Source organism: Danio aesculapii, chromosome 2 (assembly GCF_903798145.1).
Source record: "Danio aesculapii chromosome 2, fDanAes4.1, whole genome shotgun sequence".
Taxonomy (NCBI): Eukaryota; Metazoa; Chordata; class Actinopteri; order Cypriniformes; family Danionidae; genus Danio; species Danio aesculapii.
The window spans coordinates 53,199,826-53,222,348 of NC_079436.1; the positions used below are offsets into that span (position 1 = coordinate 53,199,826).

General features: G+C 33.8%; 1 protein-coding gene across 2 annotated transcripts in view; it reads left to right on the forward strand.

Annotated features, from left to right (window-relative positions):
• Nucleotides 1-22,523, forward strand: part of LOC130214090 (CUGBP Elav-like family member 5) — a 323,679-nt gene that overhangs the window by 13,903 nt on the left and 287,253 nt on the right. For both annotated transcript variants that reach the window (XM_056445676.1, XM_056445677.1), the window contains one exon: nucleotides 10,990-11,072. In XM_056445676.1, the coding sequence (XP_056301651.1) occupies nucleotides 10,990-11,072 (83 nt within the window). The remainder of the gene's footprint in view (nucleotides 1-10,989; nucleotides 11,073-22,523) is intronic.

Below are 22,523 nucleotides of genomic sequence, written 5' to 3' on the forward strand. Positions count from 1 at the left end.
GCATCACACAGTTGCTGCAGATTTGTCGGCTGCACATCCATGATGGAATCTCCCGTTCCCCCACATCCCCAAAGGTGCTCTATTGGAGTGAGTCTGGTGATTGTGGAGGCCATTTGAGTACAGTGAACTCCTTGTCATGTTCAAGAAACCAGTCTGAGATGATTCACGCTTTAGGACATGGCGCGTTATCCTTGTGGAATTAGTCATCAGAAGATGGGTACACTGTGGTCATAAAGGAATGGAAATGGTCAACAACAATACTCAGTTAGACTGTGTCGTTGAAATAATGCTCAATTGGTACTAATGGGCCCAAAGTGTGCCAAGAAAATAAATTAAACCACCTACATCGGCCTGAATCTTTGGTACAAGGCAGGATGAATCCATGTTTTCATGTTGTTGATGCCAAATTCTGACCCGACCATCCGAATGTTGCAGCAGAAATCGAGACTCATCAGACCAGGCAACGTTTTTTCAATCTTCTATTGTCCAGTTTTGGTGAGCCTGTGTGAATTGTAGCCTCAGTTTCCTGTTCTTAGCTGACAGGAGTGGCACCCGGTGTGGTCTTCTGCTGCTGTAGCCCATCCGCCTCAAGGTTGGACGTGTTGTGTGTTCAGAGATGCTCTTCTGCAGACCTCGGTTGTAATGAGTGGTTATTTGAGTTACTGTTGCCTTTTTATCAGCTGGAACCAGTCTGGCCATTCTCCTCTATCATCAACAAGGCCTTTGTGCCCACAGAACTGCCGCTCACTGAATATTTTCTCTATTTCAGACCATTCTCTGTAAACCCTAGAGATGGTTGTGCATGAAAATCCCAGTAGATCAGCAGTTCCTGAAATACTCAGACCAGCCCGTCTGGCACCAACAACCCATGCCACGTTCAAAGTCACTTAAATCACCTTTCTTCCTCATTCCGATGCTCGGTTTGATCTGCAGCAGATCGTCTTGACCATGTCTACATGCCTAAATGCATTGAGTTGCTGCCATGTAATTGGCAGATTAGAAGCTTGCGTTAACAAGCAATTGGACAGGTGTACCTAATAAAGTGGCCGCTAAGAGGAAAGCCATAATGGCTATTTAATGTAAAGGAAATGGAGTGTAAGAAGCCAACCCTAATTGCATATCATTGCCTTTCCAACATGTGTACATAAAACATTGCTCTTTTTATGATCTGCACGGACATATATTGAGATTCACTTAATGATAAACACTTAAAAATGCACGCTCCTCATCCTGCATGCTCATGAACGATGCGTTAAATCATACGTCTCGTAAAAGTGCATCAGATTTACTCTTTTAATCCAAGATCGAGCATAATTTAACACTCTTGACGTTGGCTAAAATATCTGGCCGCATTGTTTCAAACACTCATCTAAATTTGTTCCAGTCCTAAAGCTGTTGTTTTTTTCGTTCCCGCTCAAGTCGTTCAGACGTAATGAAGTCAAGTCGAGTTAAAGCACACATGAATAATTGCCAATAGAGTCGTTTAATTCAGAAATAACCTCTGTGGCTATATTTAAGGGTGTCCAGAAAGTCTTTGGCCTCCAGTGCTTTGGTGTTCGCTGGCCCGAGATTTATTTTCCAGGAGAAAATGAAATTACCACGACGGAGAGATTTTAATATAATTTATAGAGCGTAATCCAGCGCGGGCTGTTTTTGGAGCGTTTGGGGGCAAACAGAGGAGATAAAGTTGTTTTTATGGGGCTACAAAAACCTTTCTCTTTTTCTTTTTTCTCGCTCTATCTCCCCGTTGCCTCGTCTCACTATCATTTCCTTCTCTCTTGTCTGCTTCCCACCAGCCCGTGATGAAATGTTATCAAAAGGGGATTTTAATGGAAAATGATAAGGAGATAACTATCATTTTCTGCTCCCAGAATGTATTGATCCGAGCTTGATACAACACAGATACGGCATGCACAGAATAACACTGCCTGAATCCAATTTTCTTTCTCTATCTTAAATTAGTCAACATGTAATCCTCTGGTGTATAAAGCCCAAGCGCTGTGTTTCTTTCTATGAGGACTGTAAAGGCCTGGATGTACCCAGTCTTTGCGCTTTGCTTGTTGTTTTGCTAATTTAACACAATTCGCCAAGCATTTGACTTCATTTAAAGTGAAATTAAAATAAAAAATGTTTAGATCTTAGTTTCAGTGTGTTATTTTTTAGGATATCTATGAGCTAGTGTGCTCCAAAGCAGTGACAATTTGCTGATTAACGATTTTTTTTACCTCGCCTCATATTTCATGTTTCTCATCACATCTTCTGACCAATCAGAAGCTCTCTAGGTTATGAAATGCTCCGCCCCTGTCAAGACGCTTCTCATTTGCTTTTCATTTGATGCGTTTGAGCTCAGCCATTTTCACTGGCAGAGGTGTGATAAAACCCAAATGCTATTGGCTGTTTTTTATAAAAGGGGAGGAGCTAATCTATGCCCCGCCCTCTTTTCATTTTTTCAGTTGAGATAACGTCAAACATCGAATAAAAAACTGCACATTTCAAACCTTTATTGTGGCTTATTTTTATTACTGAAATGTGATAATCCTGCCTGATCTCATGAGGAAACGGAACTATTTAACATTTTATCAGTTTGGGGGCTAATTTGTACGAATTCAGTTGTACAAAAATGTCACAAACTGTTTTGAAGCACACTAGATTAAAAATGTCCTTAAATCTGACTAAAACTGAAACCTAAAATTTTTGAATGAAGTCAAATTCGTTGCGAATGGTGTTAAATCAGCATTGATTAATCGCATTTGTGATTTGAATTCAATTAATCGCCATGCCATAGTACGAATTAGTAACGAAATAAAAATTTTTTACAAAAACTGCCAATGCAGTTGCGTTGGAACATCCAACACGATCGCACGGCAATTCGTAGCTTTTTGATTTAGTGGGTAATTCATATGAATTCGTTGATCTCATTCGTAAAATTTTATACGATTTGCTTATCCCCCAATGACAGTTGGGTTTAGGGGTGAGGTTGGGTGCCACGCCTTCTTTTTTAAAATCAAACATTTCCCTACAACTGAACTATACAAATTTGCATAAATTATCACTAAACTGACAAAATGTAAAATAGTTACGTTTTTCTCGTGAGATCAGGCTAGATTAACACATTTCTGTAAAAAATAAATCACATTAAAGGTGTTTGACGTAATGTTTGACGTAATTTCAACTGAAACATGAAGAAAGAGCAGGGCATAGAATAGCCCCTCCCCTTTTAAAAAAAACAGCCAATAGCGTTTAGTTTTTATCCCAGGTCTGCAAGTGAGAGCGGTTGAGGTCAAAAGCATCAAATGAAAAGCAAATGAGAAACATCTTGAAGGGGCGGGGCATATCAGATACTAGAGAGTATCTGATTGGTCGGAAGATTTCATGAGAAACTCTATGAGTATGAGGTGACGTCAAAAAAAAAATGCTGATCAATTTAGGCGGAAGTGACAAACTACAAGCAACAAGAAAATTTTATATTTTCTAAATGCAAATTTTGTCACTGTTTTGAAGCACACTAACTTATAGATATCCTTAAAACTAACAGACTGAAACTAAGATCTTAACATTTTTATTTTAATTTCACTTTAAATTAGGTCAAATGCTTTGCGAATGGTGTTAAATCAGCATTGATCAATCACATTGGCGCTTTCAATTTTATTAATCGCCCAGCCCTAGCACAAATATGAATAAATTAATTTGAATTAGTAACCAACTGCCAATGCAGTTGCGTTGGAATATCCAACACGATCTTACGGCAATTCGTGACTTTTTGATTTAGTGTCTAATTCTTATTAATTCCTACAATCTTATTTATGAAATATAGTATGATTTACTCATCCCTCAGTGACAGTTGTGTTTAGGGGTGAAGTTGGGTGCCACGCCTCCTTTTTAAAACCAAACATTTTCGTACTAAAGAATTCGTACAAATTAGCCACTAAACTGACAAAACATAATTACGTTTCCTCGTGAGATCAGGCTGGAAAATCACATTTCAGTAAAAAATAAGTAACATTAATGATGTTTGATGTAATGTTTGACGTAATTTCAACTGAAACATAAAAACAGGGCGGGGCATAGAATAGCTCCTCCCCTTTAAAAAAAACAGCCAATAGCATTTTGTTTTATCACAGCTCTGTCAGTGAGAGTGGTCGAGCTCAAGCGCATCAAATGAAAAGCAAACGAGGAGCATCTTGAAGCGTGCAGGGCATGTCCGATACTGGAGAGCATCTGTCAGAAGATGTGGTGAGAAACAGAAGTATGAAGTGACGTAAAAAAAAATCGTTGGTCTTAGTTTCAGTCTGTTAGTTTAAAGGATATCTATAACCTTTAATGTGATTTATACAAAAATTTTATGAACTAGCTTGATCTCACGAGGAAACGCAACTATTTCATGTTTTGTAAGTGTAGTGGATAATTCATACAAATTTGTACAGTTTAGTCTTACAAAAATATACGATTTTAAAAAGGAGGCGTGGCATCCAACCTCACCCCTAAACCCAACTGTCATTGGGGGATGAGTAAATCGTACTAAATTATACGAATGAGATTGTCGGAATTTATACTAATTAGACAGTAAATCAAAAAGTTACGAATCACCGTGAGATCGAGATTAGTTACTAATTCAAATTAATTTGTTCATATTCGTACTACGGCTGGGTGATTAATCGAATTGAAATCGCAAATGTGATTGATCAATGCAGATTCGCAAAGCATTTGACTTCATTTAAAGTGAAATTAAAATATAAAAATGTTAGATCTTAGTTTCAGTCTGTTAGTTTTAACGATAGCTAGAAGGTAGTGTGCTCCAAAGCAGTGACAAAATATGCATAGCTTGTAGTTTGTCTTTTCCGCCTAAATCCATCTACGATTTTTTTGACATCACTTCATACTTCTCATCAAATCTTCTGACCAATCAGATGCTCTCTAGTATCTGATATGCCCTGCCCCCTTCTTCTCATTTGCTTTTCATTTGATGCGATTTTCACTGGCAGAGCTGTGATTTAAACGAAACGCTATTGGCTGTTTTTATAAAAGGGGAGGGGCTATTCTATGTCCCGCCCTCTCTTCATTTTTCAGTTGAGAAAAAAATGCACGTTTCTAAACACTTCACAGGACCTTAAACGTGACTTATTTTTTAGGAAATGTGATAATTCAGTTTGATCTCACGAAGAAACGTAACTATTTTACGTTTTGTCAGTTTAGTGGTAGTTTGTACATTTTCATATGACTGAACTGCATGAATTTGTACGATTTTAAAAAGTAGGCGTGTCACCAAACCCCACCCCTAAACCTATCCATCATTGGGGGATGAACAAATCATAATAAACTCTACAAATGAGATTGTACGAATTAATACTAATTAGCTACTATTTGTACTAGGGTTGGGCAATTAATCGAATTGAAAGCACAAATGTGATTGATCAATGCTAATTTAACACTGTTCGCAAAGCATTTGACTTCATTTAAAGTTAAATTAAAATAATAAATAATTTTATTTTCAGTCGGCTAGTTTTAAGGACATTTCTCTTTCATAATCTAGTGTGCTCCAAAGCAGTGACAAAATTTGCATTTGGAAAGTGTAAAACTGACATAAAAATCCAAAGTTTAGAGTTTGTTGCGTTCGCTTAAATTACTCAACAATTTTTTTGACATCACCTCATATTTTCAGTTTCTCATCACTTCTTCCGACCAATCAGATACTCTCTAATATTTGACATGCCCCGCCCCCTTCTTCTCATTTGCTTTTCAATTGATGCGTTTGAGCTCAACCACTCTCACTGGCAGAGCTGGGATAAAAATCAAACGCTATTGGCTGTTTTTTATAAAAGGGGAGGGGCTACTCTGTGCCCCGCCCTGTCTTCATGTTTCAGTTAAAATTACGTCAAAAACCTTTAATGTGACTTATTTTTTAATGAAATGTGATAATCCAGCCTGATCTTACGAGAAAAACGTAACTATTTTACGTTTTGTCAGTTTAGTGGTAATTCGTACAAATTCGTACAGTTCAGTCGTACAAAAATGAACAATTTTAAAAAGGAGGCATGGCACCCAACCTCACCCCTAAACCCAACAGTCATAGGGGGATGAGTAAATTGTACTAAATTGTACGAATGAAATTGTACGAATTAATAGTAATTAGCCACTAAATCAAAAATGTATTGAATTGCAGTGAGATCTTGGTGGATATTCCAGTGCAATAGCATTGGCAGTTAGCATTTGGCACTTTTTTCATTTAGTTGCTAATTCAAATTAATTGGTTCGTATTCATACTAGGGCTGGGAGATTTAATCGAATTGAAATCGCAAATGTGATTGAGCAAAGCTGATTTAACACCATTCGCAAAGCATGTGATGTAATTTAAAGTGAATTTAACTAGTATCTGACATGCCCCACCCCTTCGTCTTATTGGCTGATTTTTGATGCACTCAAGCTCACCCACTCTCACTGGTAGAGCTGTGATAAAAACCAAACGCTATTGGCTGTTTTTTTATAAAAGGGGAGGAGCTACTCTATGTCCCACCCTTTCTTCATTTTTCAGTTGAGATTGTTATGCGATTGCATTGGAATATCACATTTCAGTGTGCATGTGTGTGCATTAGTTGTAGATGAGGTGGTCTGTGCTCCGGGGAGTGTGTGTTGTCTCAGAGGGTCTGAATGTGACTGCTGTAATTAAGCTTTACAGGTTCCACTTCACTTCTGCTCCTGTAACGCCAGTCATTACAAACCAATTATAGTGGAGCTGGGAAAATACCCGTCAGAACAATGCTGGGCAAAATCAACAGACTCCACATCCCTCCAAACTGCTTCACCATTATTCCCTCTTTAATCTGATCCTCCAAATGCAAGAGCTTTCATTCAGAATGTGATTAAAGGTCCCTTGAATTAAAATATATTTTTAGATGTTAGCAGCATAATAATATTAATAAAAAAATATTTAGCATTTAGTATGATGTATGTTTTTATTAGTGTTTTATTTACATGTACAAATATTATATAAATTAAAACTAACTTTTTATTAATTTTTTTATTTTAACATTTTGTATTTTTAATTTAATTAAATTATTTTATTTTAAATTTTATTATTTTGTATTTTGTATTTTATGTTTTGTATTTTTAATTACAATTTAGTTAAATTAAATTAAATTTAATTAGTTTTTGTAGTTTCATTTAATTAAATTTTATTATTTAGCATTTTGTATTTTATGCTTTGTATTTAATTTAATTTCATTTCATTTCATTTCATTTCATTTTATTTTATTTTATTTTATTTTATTTTATTTTATTTTATTTTATTTTATTATTTATAATATATATTATAATTTTTTGTATTGGGGTGACGTGGTGGCGTTGTGGGTAGCACGTTCGCCTCACAGCAAGAAGGTCACTGGTTCGAGCCTCGTTCTCCCCGTGTTCTCCGTTTTTCCCCAAGTCCAAAGACAAGCTGTATAGGTGAACTGGGTGAGCTAAATTGCCCATAGTGTATGTATGAATGAGTGTGTATGGATGTTTCCCAGTACTGGGTTGCAGTTGGAAGGGCATCCGCTGCGTAAAACATATGCTGGCTAAGTTGGCGGTTCATTCCGTTGTGGCGACCCCAGATTAATAAAGGGACTAAGCCGAAAAGAAAATGAATAAATCAATGAATTTTTATTTTATTTTATTTTATTTTATTTTATTTTATTTTATTTTATTTTATTTTATTTTATTTTATTTTATTTTATTTTATTTTATTTTATTTTGTTGAAGGTAATTGTAATTGTATTATTTGGTATTTTATGTTTTGTAATTTTTCAATTTCATTTAATAAAAATGTTCATTTTATTTTTTTTAATTTAATTTAATTTAATTTAATTTAATTTAATTTAATTTAATTTAATTTAATTTAATTTAATTTAATTTAATTTAATTTAATTTAATTTTTAATTTTATTATTTAGTATTTTATGTTTTGTATTTTTAATTCAATTCAATTTTATTATTTTATTTTATTTTATTATTTTGTATTTTGTATTTTATGTTTTGTTTTTTTAATTTAGTTTTGTTTTGTTTTGTTTTGTTTTAATTATTTTGTGTTTAATTTTTTTTATTTTTCCTCTATAATCCTTTAATTTATTTCATTTCAGTAATTTAAACACTTTAACTTATGCATATAATAAAAACACAACTACGTCAAATTTAATGTGTCAAAACATATTTAAGATTTTATTATTATTATTATTATTATTATTATTATTATTATTATAATATATTTTTATATTTCGTTTTTGTAAGATCATCAAAACACAGTACAGATGACAGAATATTCTAATATAAACCGAAGCCATAGATAATGTCCTGATATGTGCTATGTAGTCCACTATAATTCCACATGCTGAAAGTCTGTTGTGTGTACACTCCATTCACCCATGAGAGAGAATGACTGATGCTTGATTACAGCCATTGAAAATCATTGCTGTGATCTTTTGGGGATCAGAAGTTTCGAGTTGAGGTTACAAGGTCACCACAGCCCAAAAACACTGGCCGAGGGTCATAACCCACTTACAAGTCTATTTATGTTTCAGATGTGTACCGTTGTGTACTAGCGGAGGCACATTGTTGACTTGTATAGTTCATTGCATTTATCATCTTATCTTTAACTCACGGTAAACTAATACCTGAGGGGGCGTGGCTAAGCATATAAAATGATTATTGAGTAGGAGGTGGAGTTTTATTTTTGCTCCTCTTCTCTTATCTTCAACTCACATTACACTAATGGTTCAAGAGGTGTGGCTATATTTCACATTTATTTCCTACTGATTATGAATATTGAGTAGGGGCGGGGTTTTATTTTTGAACTCTTATTTTTAAATCAGAGTATACTAATGGTTGAGCGTGGCTAAGCATATTTCACATTATTTATTAATAAAAGATTAAATTGAATAGGGGCGTAGTTTTATTTTGAACTCTCAGTAAACTAATGGTTGAGAGGCGTGGCTAAGCATATTTCACATTAATTTCCTACCGAATATGAATACTGAGTAGGGGCAGGGTTTTATTTTTGAGCTCTTATTTTTTAATTAGAGTAAACTAACGGTTGAAGGGGCGTGGCTAACCATATTACCCATTTATTTCTTACAAAAAAATTATATTGAGTAGGGGCGGAGTTTTATTTTGAACTCACAATAGACTAATGGTTGAGGGCCGTGGCTAAGCATATTTCACATGTATTTCCTACTGAAAATGAATATTGAGTAGGGGGCGGGTTTTGTTTTTGAACTTCTCAGTTTATATTTTGCTCACAGTAAACTAATGGTTGAGGGGCGTGGCCAAGCATATTTCACATTTATTTCCTACTGAATATGAATATTGAGTACGGGCGGGGTTTTAATTTTGAGCTCTTATTTTATAATCACAGTAAACTAATGGTTGAAGAGGCGTGGTTAAGCATATTTTCTATTTGTTTTTTACAAAAAAATTATATTGAGTAGGGGGCGGGGTTTTATTTTTAACTCACAGTAAACTAATGGTTGAGGTGCGTGGCTAAGCATATTTACATTTGTTTCCTACTGAAATGAATATTGAGTAGGGGGCGGGTTTTAATTTTGAACTTCTCAGTTTATATTTAAGTCACAGTAAATTAATGGTTGAGGGGCGTGGCTTAGCATATTTCACATTTATTTCCTACTGAATATAAATAGTGAGTAGGGGCGGGGGTGGGGGGGGTTATTTTTTAATCACAGTAAACTAATGGTTGAAGGGGCGTGGCTAAGCATATTTCCCATTTATTTCTTACAAAAAATTTATTTTAAGTAGGGGCGGAGTTTTATTTTGAACTCACAGTAAACTAATGGTTGAGGGGCGTGGCTAAACATATTTGTCATGTATTTCCTACTGAAAATTAATATTGAGTAGGGGGCTTGTTTTTATTTTTATGCTCCTCCTTTTATATTTAACCTAAAATGAATATTGAGTAGGGGGTGTTTTTTTTTTTTTGAGCTCTTATTTTTAACTCACATTAAATTAATGGTTGAAGGGGTGTGGCTAAGGGTATTTCACATTCATTTCCTACTGAAAATGAATATTTAGTATTGATATTTCAGCCATTGATATCTATCTGTCTTTCTATCTATCTATCTATCTATCTATCTATCTATCTATCTATCTATCTATCTATCTATCTATCTATCTATCTATCTATCTATCTATCTATCTATCTATCTATCTATCTATCTATCTATCTATCTATCTATCTATCTATCTATCTATCTATCTATCTATCTATCTATCAGTTGATCCATCCATCCATCCATCCATCCTTTCATCCATCCATCCATCTATCTAAGACGTGGCAAAATGCTTAGCAAAATGCTAGCAGGCGTTTGTAGCTCTACTAACGCTCCACCTCTTTGCCCTTTTTTGGTCAGTCCCGGTTGCTGCGATGACGCGCGAACAAAATGGCGACGTTAGCCACGCCTTCTTGAAACTTCATTTGCGCTCTTCAGAAACCTGTGGGTGACGTCACGTATACTACATCCAAATCTTCACAGTCTATGGCAATAACCTTAACAATGTGCGCTTGCTAAATAAATATTGTCATTTTTTAATTGCACGAAGCCTTTGGTGTGTAGCAGTTGCAATATAATTTGATATTTTCAGACTTGAGTCATTGAAACATCCTGGCAGTGAGATTTACATATGCAAACCTCTCTCGTTTTTTGCTTCAGAACCTTTTACATTTCTACTCTACATCTGTGGTTTGCTTGTGCAGAATGTGTGTGTGTGTGTGTGTGTGTGTGTGTGTGTGTGTATGTGTGTGTGTGTGTATGTGTGTGTGTGTGTGTGTGTGTGTGTGTGTGTGTGTATGTGTGTGTGTGTGTGTGTGTGTGTGTGTGTGTGTGTGTGTGTGTGATAAATGGCAGCATGTCATGAGCGTAACATTCATCTCTAGTGCCTGAACGCAAGTGTGTTTTGTGTAGGTGTGTGAGTTCAGTTTTTGATTCTAGTCTCTCTTTTTTTACAGGCTGTGCGTTTCTCACCTACTGCGCTCGTGAATCTGCCATCAAAGCCCAGAATGCATTGCATGAACAGAAGACTCTACCAGGGGTACGTCTCTTTTAATCTCTCTCTCTAATGGCGCTTTTGTTTCATCCATTTCAGGCAGAAAAGAGTCTTAAGCATTGAATGCAGTTTAGTAGCAACTTCAGATGTGGGTTTTTCTAGTTCCTTTGCAAATTATTTGCAACATGTAACCAGTGTTGTGTTTAAAGAAGAAGCTAAAAGCTATAGTTCACCCAAAATGGTTCTTTATTCTCTTGTTTTTGATATTTTCACATCGAGTAACACATTGAGTATAAGTAATATTCAATTCAGTTCAATTCATCTTTATCTCTATAGCGCTTTTACAATGTAGATTGTGTCAAAGCAGCTGAACATTGAAGTTCTAGTGGAAATTCTAGCAGTCCAGAAACTGTCAGTCCAGTTTTCAGTGTAGAAGTTCAGTTTAGTTCAGTTCAGTGTGGTTTAATTTTCACTGCTGAAACAGAAAATTCACACAGCAGCACAAGTCACAATAGTTGAGCTATAATCTTGTGGTCTGTTTGCATAAAATAAAATAAAATAAAATAAAATAAAATAAAATAAAATAAAATAAAATAAAATAAAATAAAATAAAATAAAATAAAATAAAATAAAATAAAATAAAATAAAATAAAATAAAATAAAATAAAATAAAATAAAATAAAATAAAATAAAAATATATTAATAAAAGAACTAATTAAAATAGATGAAATAAAATAAAATAAATGAATGCAGTATATAAATAAATTCCAAAATAGCAGATTATTTTTTATTTTTTAATAAAATAAAAATAAATAAAATAAATTAATTAATTAAGATTAAATAAATAAAATTAATTAATTAATTAACAATATAAATAAATTCCAAAATAGCAGGTTATTTTTTATTTTTATAATAAAATAAAATAAATAAAAATAAATAAATAAATTAATTAATTAAGATTAAATAAATAAAATTAATTAATTAATTAATAATATAAATAAAGATAGCAGGGTTTTTTTTTCCATAAAATGAAAGTGGTTGATGTATGTTAATTAAAAAAAACAAATTAATGAATTAAAAAAAAAATTTAGGAGCACATTTTTTATGGAATGTTGTGATTATAACTAAGGTTGTATTTATTGAAGAAGCTAAAAGATATAGTTCACTCAAAAATGGTTCTTTTTTTGTTTTACAAGAAAATGTTTTCAAAAAGATAAATAACACATTGAATATATTGAAATCGTTGTTTTTATATTAGAAAAAGTCAAATAATTTTGTAATAAAACGTGATGTAATAATCTTGTTATCTGTTTTACAACTCCACAAAAATAAAAAGTAAATAAACAAAACAAAACAAAACAAAACAAAACAAAACAAAACAAAACAAAACAAAACAAAACAAAACAAAACAAAATAATCAAATTAAAAATTAAATAGATAAATAAACTTAATAATAATAATAATAATAATAATAATAATAAATAAATAAATAAAAATAAAATACAATAAAAATAAAATAAATTCCAGTATAGCAAGTTTTTCTTCCCATAAAATGAAAGGGGTTGATCAATGTTAATTTTTAAAAATGAATAAATACATTTTAAAAATAGTTATAAATTATAAATTATATTTTTAATGGAAATTTGTGAAATTTATATTTTAATTATACTTTTAAAAATTCTAGTAACATTTTTTTTTACTAAAAATGTAATAATATTTACTTGTACCTCCAGTATGTGTGATTATGTTATTATTTTATCTGCTGTTTCAGTATAAGAATCACAACATTAGAGAGAAGATGTGTGTGTGTGTAAACAATAGAATTCAAGTGTAGAGCAAAATATCCACAACTATATTCAAATAATTCAATATTTTGAGTGGGCGGAGCTAAATATTTATTTCGCCCCACTTTGCTCTCTGTGACTCTCTAATTGGTGGAGTTCCTGCACAGCATCATGGGTAATGTAGTTTTTTTGCTTGAATTACGCTATTCAACATCACATATTTGTTGTTTCATCACATTTGAGTTCAACAAAAGCATAAACAACCGATAAATAACCTCTAAACTCACAGTGGGGTCAGTCTATAAAGATTTTACTCATGTCAGCACTTTTATTGGTTGTTTTGCCCAGATTTTGTTTACCATATACTGTACAGAAAAGAGCAATGCAAGAATTTTAATTCCATGGCTGCTTTTGTGGCCTAAAAAAGTACATTTTTGGGTGAACACTATGTTTTGAATGTTGGATGTGAGTTTGTCCATTGTTTACACTGAATCTGAATAATGTATCCTCTATATAGTGCCATTCACCATATAGAAAATACTAATAATCTGCACAAATGACCAGTTTCAGTCTGTTTACAGTGTAGAGACGGGGTGTTTCATTTGATTGGTCAAAAAATCTGAAGTGCTGAGTGATGTCATCAAAATTGTGTATTCGTTTTGGCTGAAGTTTTAAATGCATACATATTCAAAATGTGAATGTGTTATTGTTGTGAATCACACTAGCTTATAGATCACCTGAAAAGTCTTGTGAAGTGATTTGAGTGTGTGTTTGTTCGATGTATGATGTCATTTAATCTGAAACCTGATGAAAGGGGCGGGGCATAAAGCAGCCCCTCCTTTTTTTTTAACAAAACAGCCAATAGTGTGTTGTTTTTGTCACAGCTTTGCCAGTGAGAGTGGTTGAGCTCAAGTGCATAAAAATGAAAAGCAAAGGGGAGAAGCGTCTTGAAGTGGGCGGGGCATGCTTTATACTAGAGAGCATTTGATTGGTCAGAAGATTTGATGATGTGAAATGTGAATTTTGTCATTGTTTTGGAGCACATTAGTTTATAGATGTCTTTTAAGACTAGCATACTGATGCTAACATATAAAACTTTCATTTGATTTCACAGGGCCTTTAGCAGATTCATGACACACATCTTTCATTTCATCGGTACTTAAAGTCCACATTCATCGGAAGTTGCTGAGACTTTTATTTCAGTATGTTGATGTATTTTTTATATATTGATGTATTTTTTGTGCATCATTCCCTCATAGAAAACTAATGGTTGGGCTATGACGGGCATAGTTAGGGTGGTTAATTGACATACAGTTGCTATGGAAACCCTGAGGTTGAGGTTGATCTATCCTTCCATCTGTCTATCTATCTATCTATCTATCTATCTATCTATCTATCTATCTATCTATCTATCTATCTATCTATCTATCTATCTATCTATCTATCTATCTATCTGTCTGTCTGTCTGTCTGTCTGTCTGTCTGTCTGTCTGTCTGTCTGTCTGTCTGTCTGTCTGTCTGTCTGTCTGTCTGTCTGTCTGTCTATCTGTCTGTCTGTCTGTATAAAAAATTAAATTGAGTAGGGGTGGAGTTTTATTTTGAACTCACAGTAGACTAATGGTTGAGGGGCGTGGCTAAGCATATCTCAAATGTATTTTTTACTGAAAATGAATATTGAGTAGGGGGCGGGTTTTATTTTTGAACTTCTCAGTTTATATTTTGCTTAGTAAACTAATGGTTGAGGGGCGTGGCTAAGCATATTTCACATTTATTTCCTTCCGAATATGAATATTGAGTAGGGGCGGGGTTTCATTTTTGAGCTCTTATGTTTTAATCAGAATAAAACTAATGGTTGAAGGGGCGTGGCTAAGCATATTTCCCATTTATTTCTTACAAAAAATTTATATTGAGTAGGGGCGGAGTTTTATTTTGAACTCACAGTAGACTAATGGTTGAGGGGCGTGGCTAAACATATTTGTCATGTATTTCCTACTAAAAATTAATATTGAGTAGGGGGCTTGTTTTTATTTTTGTGCTCTTCCTTTTATCTTTTACCGAAAATGAATATTGAGTAGGGGGTGTTTTTTTTTTTTTTGAGCTCTTATTTTTAACTCACATTAAATTAATGGTTGAAGGGGTGTGGCTAAGGGTATTTCACATTCATTTCCTACTGAAAATGAATATTTAGTATTGATATTTCAGCCTTTGATATATATATCTATTTTTCTATCTATCTATCTATCTATCTATCTATCTATCTATCTATCTATCTATCTATCTATCTATCTATCTATCTATCTATCTATCTATCTATCTATCTATCTATCTATCTATCTATCTATCTATCTATCTGTCTGTCTGTCTGTCTGTCTGTCTGTCTGTCTGTCTGTCTGTCTGTCTGTCTGTCTGTCTGTCTGTCTGTCTGTCTGTCTATCTATCTATCTATCTATCTATCTATCTATCTATCTATCTATCTATCTATCTATCTCTCTCTCTTTTCTAACTTTCTTTGTCTCCATTTGATCTCCGTTTAACCTCATTGTTGTCTGTAATCTGTGGTTGTGATATTAAAGTGATCTTATTTGTGATCTCCGGAGATTCTCCTTTTCACGTCTGTATATTGGGCTGGTAAAGCCTCCACAGGGAGTGTAGCATGTGTTAATCAGTGGTGAGCTATAGGGTTTGTTTGGTGCCTGTATACACATGTTGGACTGTCATGAACAGACGTGTGGCTGCACATTCATGCGCTCCCGTGGGGTCCGTAGCTGCCGTGGACCAGCTGCCGAAAAGCACATCGCTGGAAAAGAGCAGCCCTAGTTTTATGTAAAGGTTATGAACATTAACCTTGTTGGCACGCACACACACACATGCAGAAAAATGTGCCCATGCAGTGCGTGCACTTTCAGAAATTTGTTCATGCATACACACAATATAAAAAAAATTAAAATATCCAGGTCACATTTCACAACAAATTCTTTCTATATGTCTGTCTGTGAGTAAAACTTTGTTTTTGTTTTATGCGGATGATAAACTGCTGATTTCTTATAAACAAAAATGTCATCATTTAGTTTTTTTTTCTTCCACCGACATGTTCAACAACAGAATACCAATGTTTTCACTTAAGAAAAGATTTATAAAATTATATTTGGTGGAATAACCCTGATTTGCAATAACAACAAATGAAACAACAACAAAAAAAGTTATTTTGACTAATTAAAAAAACAATCACAACAAATTGAATAAAAAATTATTACACCCATTTTAGGAAAAATAAACAAAAATGAAACAAAAAATAAATAATAATAAACAAATACTCTACATGACAAATGTTCATTTAAAATTTTAATAAATTTTTGACCATTTTTGAGCAAACAAACAAACAAACAAACAAACAAACAAACAAACAAACAAACAAACAAACAAACAAACAAACAAACAAACAAACAAAAACATAAATAAAAACTCTAAAAGACAAAAGTTTATTTAAAAATTGTAAGAAATGTTATCAATCACAACAAAGGAAAAACCAGAAAGTAATTCTGACCATTTTTGAACAAACAAACAAACAAACAATCAAATGGACCCTTTTTTGCTTTCAGACCTGCCTTAATCCTTTATGGCATAGATTCAATACGGTACTGGAAATATTCCTCAGAGATTTTGCTCCAGATTTACATCACAGCATCACGCAGTTGCTGCAGATTTGTCGGCTGCACATCCATGATGTGAATCTCCCATTCCACCACATCCCAAAGGTGCTCTATTGGATTGATATCTGCTGACTGTGGAGGCCTTTAGAGTAGAGTGAACTCAAGAAACCAGTTTGAGATGATTCATGCTTTATGACATGGCGGGTTATCCTGCTGGAAGTAGCCATCAGAAGATGGGTACAGTGTGGTCATAAAGGGATGGACATGGTCAGCAACAATACTCAGGTAGGCTGTGGTGTTGACACGATGCTCAATTGGTACTAATGGGCCCAAAGTGTGCCAAGAAAATATCCCCCACACCATTACACCACCACCAGCAGCCTGAACTGTTAATACAAGGCAGGATGGATCCATGCTTTCATGCTGTTGATTCCAAATTCTGACCCTATCATCCATATGTCACAGCAGTAATGGAGACTCATCAGATCAGGCAACGTTTCTCCAATCTTCTATTGTCCAATTTTGGTGAGCCTGTGTGAATTGTAGCCTCAGTTTCCTGTTCTTAGCTGACAGGAGTTGCACACAGTGTGGCCTTCTGCTGCTGTAGCCCATCCACCTCAAGGTTGGACGTGTGCTGCCGCTCACTGGATATTTTCTCTTTTCGGACCATTCTCTCTAAACCCTAGAGATGGTTGTGCATGAAAAACCCATTAGATTAGCAGTTCCTGAAATACTCAACCAGCCCATCTGGGACCAACAACCATGCCACGTTCAAAGTCACTTAAATCACCTTTCTTCCCCATTCTGATGCTCGGTTTGAACTGCAGCAGATCGTCGTGACCATGTCTACATGCCTAAAGAGTTGCTGCCATGTGATTGACAGATTAGGAATTTGCGTTAACGAGCAGTTGGTCAGGTGTACCTAATAAAGTGGCCGGTGAGTGTATTTTGTAGAAGAGCTAAATCACAATGTCAGTTGTTTCCAGTATCACACAGCTCTAATTATAACCATTTTTTGTGGAAACAACAATAACAAAAATAAAATAAGAAATTTGGAACAAACATTATTAGACCTGTATAGAACTAGTGACAATTTACTCAATATACTCTATTTACTATACCTGTAATAAATACAGTAAATCCAGAAGACTGAGAATTTCCAAATGCTCCCTCATGATATATTCAAGGTAAAATTATAAATATCGTTTTGTGAGATATTCACTAATAGCTTCAGATGTGTATTAATGAACCCCGAATGTGTCTGATTATAGAAGCGAGTGTCTGAAAAAGCAGTGAGCTACTTTTACTGCGTGTATATATGTGTGTGTGTGTTTCTGTGTATGTGTTTGCAGCAGGGTCACTGTAAAAGAGAGCAGTAGAGCGTAATTTTAGGCTGGATGGACTATTTTAGGAGCAGACGGGTGTCGGTGGAATAACAGTCAGTCATGTGACACCTGAACTGGTTTAGAAAGAAGAAACAGCAGTCACTCACTCACTTGTTTTTTAATTTATTTATTTGTTTTTGGCTGGCTGCGTTACATTCTGCTCGGGGATTCGGACCGAGGGTTTTAGTGAATCTGGTTTGCAGGATTTAGATTGGGCTGCATTAGTCACGCTGAGCCAGATGCTGAACAATTGGCATCATTTTACACTCAAGTCCTGAACAGATGCAATGCAATAAAGGGGCTATTTATCTCATATAGAGGTTTACATGCCGACATATTCAACTGTTTTGTGATTGTTTTAAAGGAAGTAATATATTCAGTGAGGATATATGAAGTATATATATATATATATATATATATATATATATATATATATATATATATATATATATATATATATATATATATATATATATATATATATATATATATATAATTTTTTAAATTTTTTTATTTATGTATATATATATATATATATATATATATATATATATATATATATATATATATATATATATATATATATATATATATATATATATATATATATATATATATATATATATATATATGTATATATATATATATATATATATATATATATATATATATATATATATATGTATATATATGTATACTTCATATATCCTCACAATATATATTACTTCATTTAAAACAATCACAAAACAGTTGAATTATGTGGGAGTTTTAAGATTATAAAAAATAAATTGAATTAATTTAATTTTATTTTATTTTATTATAAGGATTAATAATTAAATAAAATAAAATAAATTAAAATAAATTAAAATAAAATAAAATAAAATAAAATAAAATTAAATTAAATTAAATTAAATTAAATTAAATTAAATTAAATTAAATTAAATTAAATTAAATTAAATTAAATTAAATTAAATTAAATTAAATTAAAATTAAAAATAAAATAAAATAAATAAAATAAAATTAAATAAAATTAAATTAAATTAAATTAAATTAAATTAAAAATTAAAATAAAATTAAATAAAATTAAGATTAAATTAAATTAAATTAAATTAAATTAAATTAAATTAAATTAAATTAAATTAAAAATAAAATAAAATAAAATAAAATAAAATAAAATAAAATAAAATAAAATAAAATAAAATAAAGATAAAATTAAATTAAATTAAATTAAATTAAATTAATAAAACAAAACACTCATAAATTCCAATATGTGGGAGTTTTAATGTTATAAAAATTAATTTAATTTAATTTTTAAATTAAATTAAATTAAATTTATTTTTTATTTTAAGAATTAATAATTATAAAAATGAAGTGGTTAGTAATTTTGTTTACTAACCACCTTAATCTAACACTTATAACTTATAAATCTTGCAGCTGCCACAGATTGACAAACCAACCAACCAACAAGTCTGACCTTTGAATTTGTTCTTTGCATTATCTCGGAAACTTGAAAACACTTTGTTTTTCATCGTATGAGCTAACTCCCCAAAATATTTCAATACACACTATTCAATCGTATACATTTTTGCGCTTCTCGATTCCAGTCTGCATCATCACGAGCGACCGAGTTCAAAGATCTAATGCAAAACATGAACTGAGGCGGCCATTAATCACACACACCTTCACTAATATGGATTCATGCCTGTTGTATTGTTATCAAGGGCGTGAGCAAGTCAACCCAGCTGTACAATTCAACTGTTTCCCATGAAGTCAGACGACTCGATGGAAAAAAGTGGAAATTTACGGTGTGTGTGTGTGTATGTGCGCCATTTCTGTACTTTCCTTTTATTTAAGAGCTCTATCGGCTTGTCAGATTGTATTGTTGTACTATGAGGAATTATTGCGCTCCGGTTGGTTCAGCCACAAGAACTACAATATAATTCATAACTAGGGTATTTATCAGAGAGATGTCTAGGAAGCAGGAAGAGGAGACAGAGCGCAAAAGAATATAAATAGAGGGAGCTGGAAGATGAATAGAGTAATATGTGCAGGACGCGTCGAGTTTAGAGGAAAGGCAAGTAAAAAAAGAGAGATGGTATAAGCAAACAGGGTGACGAGGGTCATGTTGACAGCCTCGGGCGGATATGTGCACTTCTGTGTACTGTATATGTGTGTGTGAAAGCCACAGAGTTCCTGCATCTCCATTAAGCGTCTTCAGGAAGCAGGCATCAGGGCACGAGGGGTCGAGGAGGAAGATGAGAGAGAGATGGAGAAACACTGCACTTGTTTTGCATTCGTACGTTATTGGAGAGTAGGGACACGGAGGCTTTCTTTGCCATCTCAAATAAAAGAATGGAGTAAAAAGAGATCGGAGGGCATAGAAATGCATATGAATTCCTGCCGATGGCGCCTTTGCAGCTATATATGCTGACATTTGGCCTGTCATATACTGTAAATTGTGATGGAAATCTTGAAATTTCTGGAAATTTTGGCACATTGTCTGGAGAAATATTGAGTTTGAATGATTTCACAGGAATTTCTTCAAGTTTTGTAGTTACATGAAGATTTCCGTTGCACTTTTTTCAGCATAATGGTGAATTTGTATTTTTGCAAAAAAAAAATAAAATAATAATAATAATTTCTGAATGCTCATAAACACTCACTGGCCACTTTATTAGGTACACCTGTCCAACTGCTTGTTAACACAAATTTCTTATCAGCCAATGACACGGCAGGATCTCAATGCATTTAGGCATGTAGACATGGTCAAGACGATCTGCTGCAGTTCAAACCGAGCATCAGAATGGGGAAGAAAGGGGATTTAAGTGACTTTGAACGTGGCATGGTTGTTGATTCCAGACGGGCTGGTCTGAGTATTTCAGAAACTGCTGATCTATTGGGTTTTTCATGCACAACCATCTCTAGGGTTTACAGAGAATGGTCTGAAAAAGAGAAAATATCCAGTGAGCGGCAGTTCTGTGGGCGCAAATGCCTTGTTGATGCCAGAGCTCAGAGGAGAATGGCCAGACTGGTTCAGCTGATAGAAAGACAACAGTAACTCAAATAACCACTCGTTACTACCGAGGTCTGCAGAAGAGCATCTCTGAACGCACAACATGTCCAACCTTGAGGCAGATGGGCTACAGCAGCAGAAGAACACACTGGGTGCCACTCCTGAGCTAAGAACAGGAAACTGAGGCTACAATTCACACAGGCTCATCAAAATTGGACAATAGAAGATTGGAGAAACGTTGCCTGGTCTGATGAGTTTTGATTTCTGCTGCCACATTCAGATGGTAGGGTCAGAATTTGCCATCAAACACATGAAAGCTTGCATCCATCCTGCCTTGTATCAACGGTTCAGGCTGCTAGCAACTGCAAGATGCTATCATGTCAATCTGGAGCAAAACCTCTGAGGAATAGTTCCAGTACCTTGTTGAATCCATGCCACGAAGGATCAAGGCAGTTCTGAAGGCAAAAGGGGCTCCAACCTGGTACTAGTAAGGTGTAGCTAATAAAGTGGCTGGTGAGTGTATTTTTGCATTTTCCCCCATTAATTTCCTATATCTCAACCACTAGAGTGACTATTTTTTAACAACCCTTTAGCATGCTTGAATCATGGCCTCAATTTTTTTGTGTTCACATATCAAATGGCAACAAAGTCAAGGAGATTCCAATGATTCTGTAATTTTTGAAATTTCAAAACCAATGCTTTTTTGGTCTAAAATGAGCAAAGACTACCAGAGGGTTAAGTATGTTTTTAATAAAGTTTGCAGTTTTGGTTTTTGGCCAAGTGCATCAAGAAGTTTCAGTTTCGGTGCATCCGAATATATTGTTTATACAGGCAGAACTTTAAAGGAGTGGTCCAACGTGTATTTTTAAGGCTTGGTTGTGTTTATAAGATCCAAAGCAATGTGTGCTGTGCTTCGTTAGTAAAAAAATCATGTTATTATTTCATATATATTTAATTATATACTGCTACTCAGCTAACATAAAAAACAAGAGTGGCTCTGATTGGTCAGCTAACATAATGTGCTGTGATTCGCGGATCGGCTACAAAGTCACCAGGAAGCACTACACCTCTAATAGCATACGCTTTGCTTCTGTTGTGTTAATTCTGTCAGTCAGTGAAACTATTACTCGGATCAGTGTGAGCCTGAATCAGACATAACATGAAGAAGACACAGCTAAACCTCACGCCTGCTCTCTATTATAAAACCTGACTAGTGACTTTCACATATATTCAGGTTATAAGCATGTGTACGTAATATGAAACGTTCACATATCTGGGTTATTTGAGGTGTAGAACGCCAAACAGCATTTCCCATTGTTTACATCCTTGTTTACGTCCTTGCTAAAGCATACCGTTAACGCTGGAATCTGTGCACGCAATAGAACAATTTGAACAAATAAAAACACTTTCAGGTTGAGGCTCACGATCCATGGCTTCTTCTATTATGGTTGGAGCTGTTCCGGCTTTGAGGAGTTTTTAGCTGAATCCAGCACTGAACTGCGAAAGATTCTGGAAGCTGTCCCTTGTCAAATGCTAGCTATATCATTTTTATGATTCTCTGGAACATAATTAAATTAAACTGTAATCGTTCTATCTATTTATTCTATCAATCGTTCTATTTTGGATTTACATCCATCCATCCATCCATCCATCCATCCATCCATC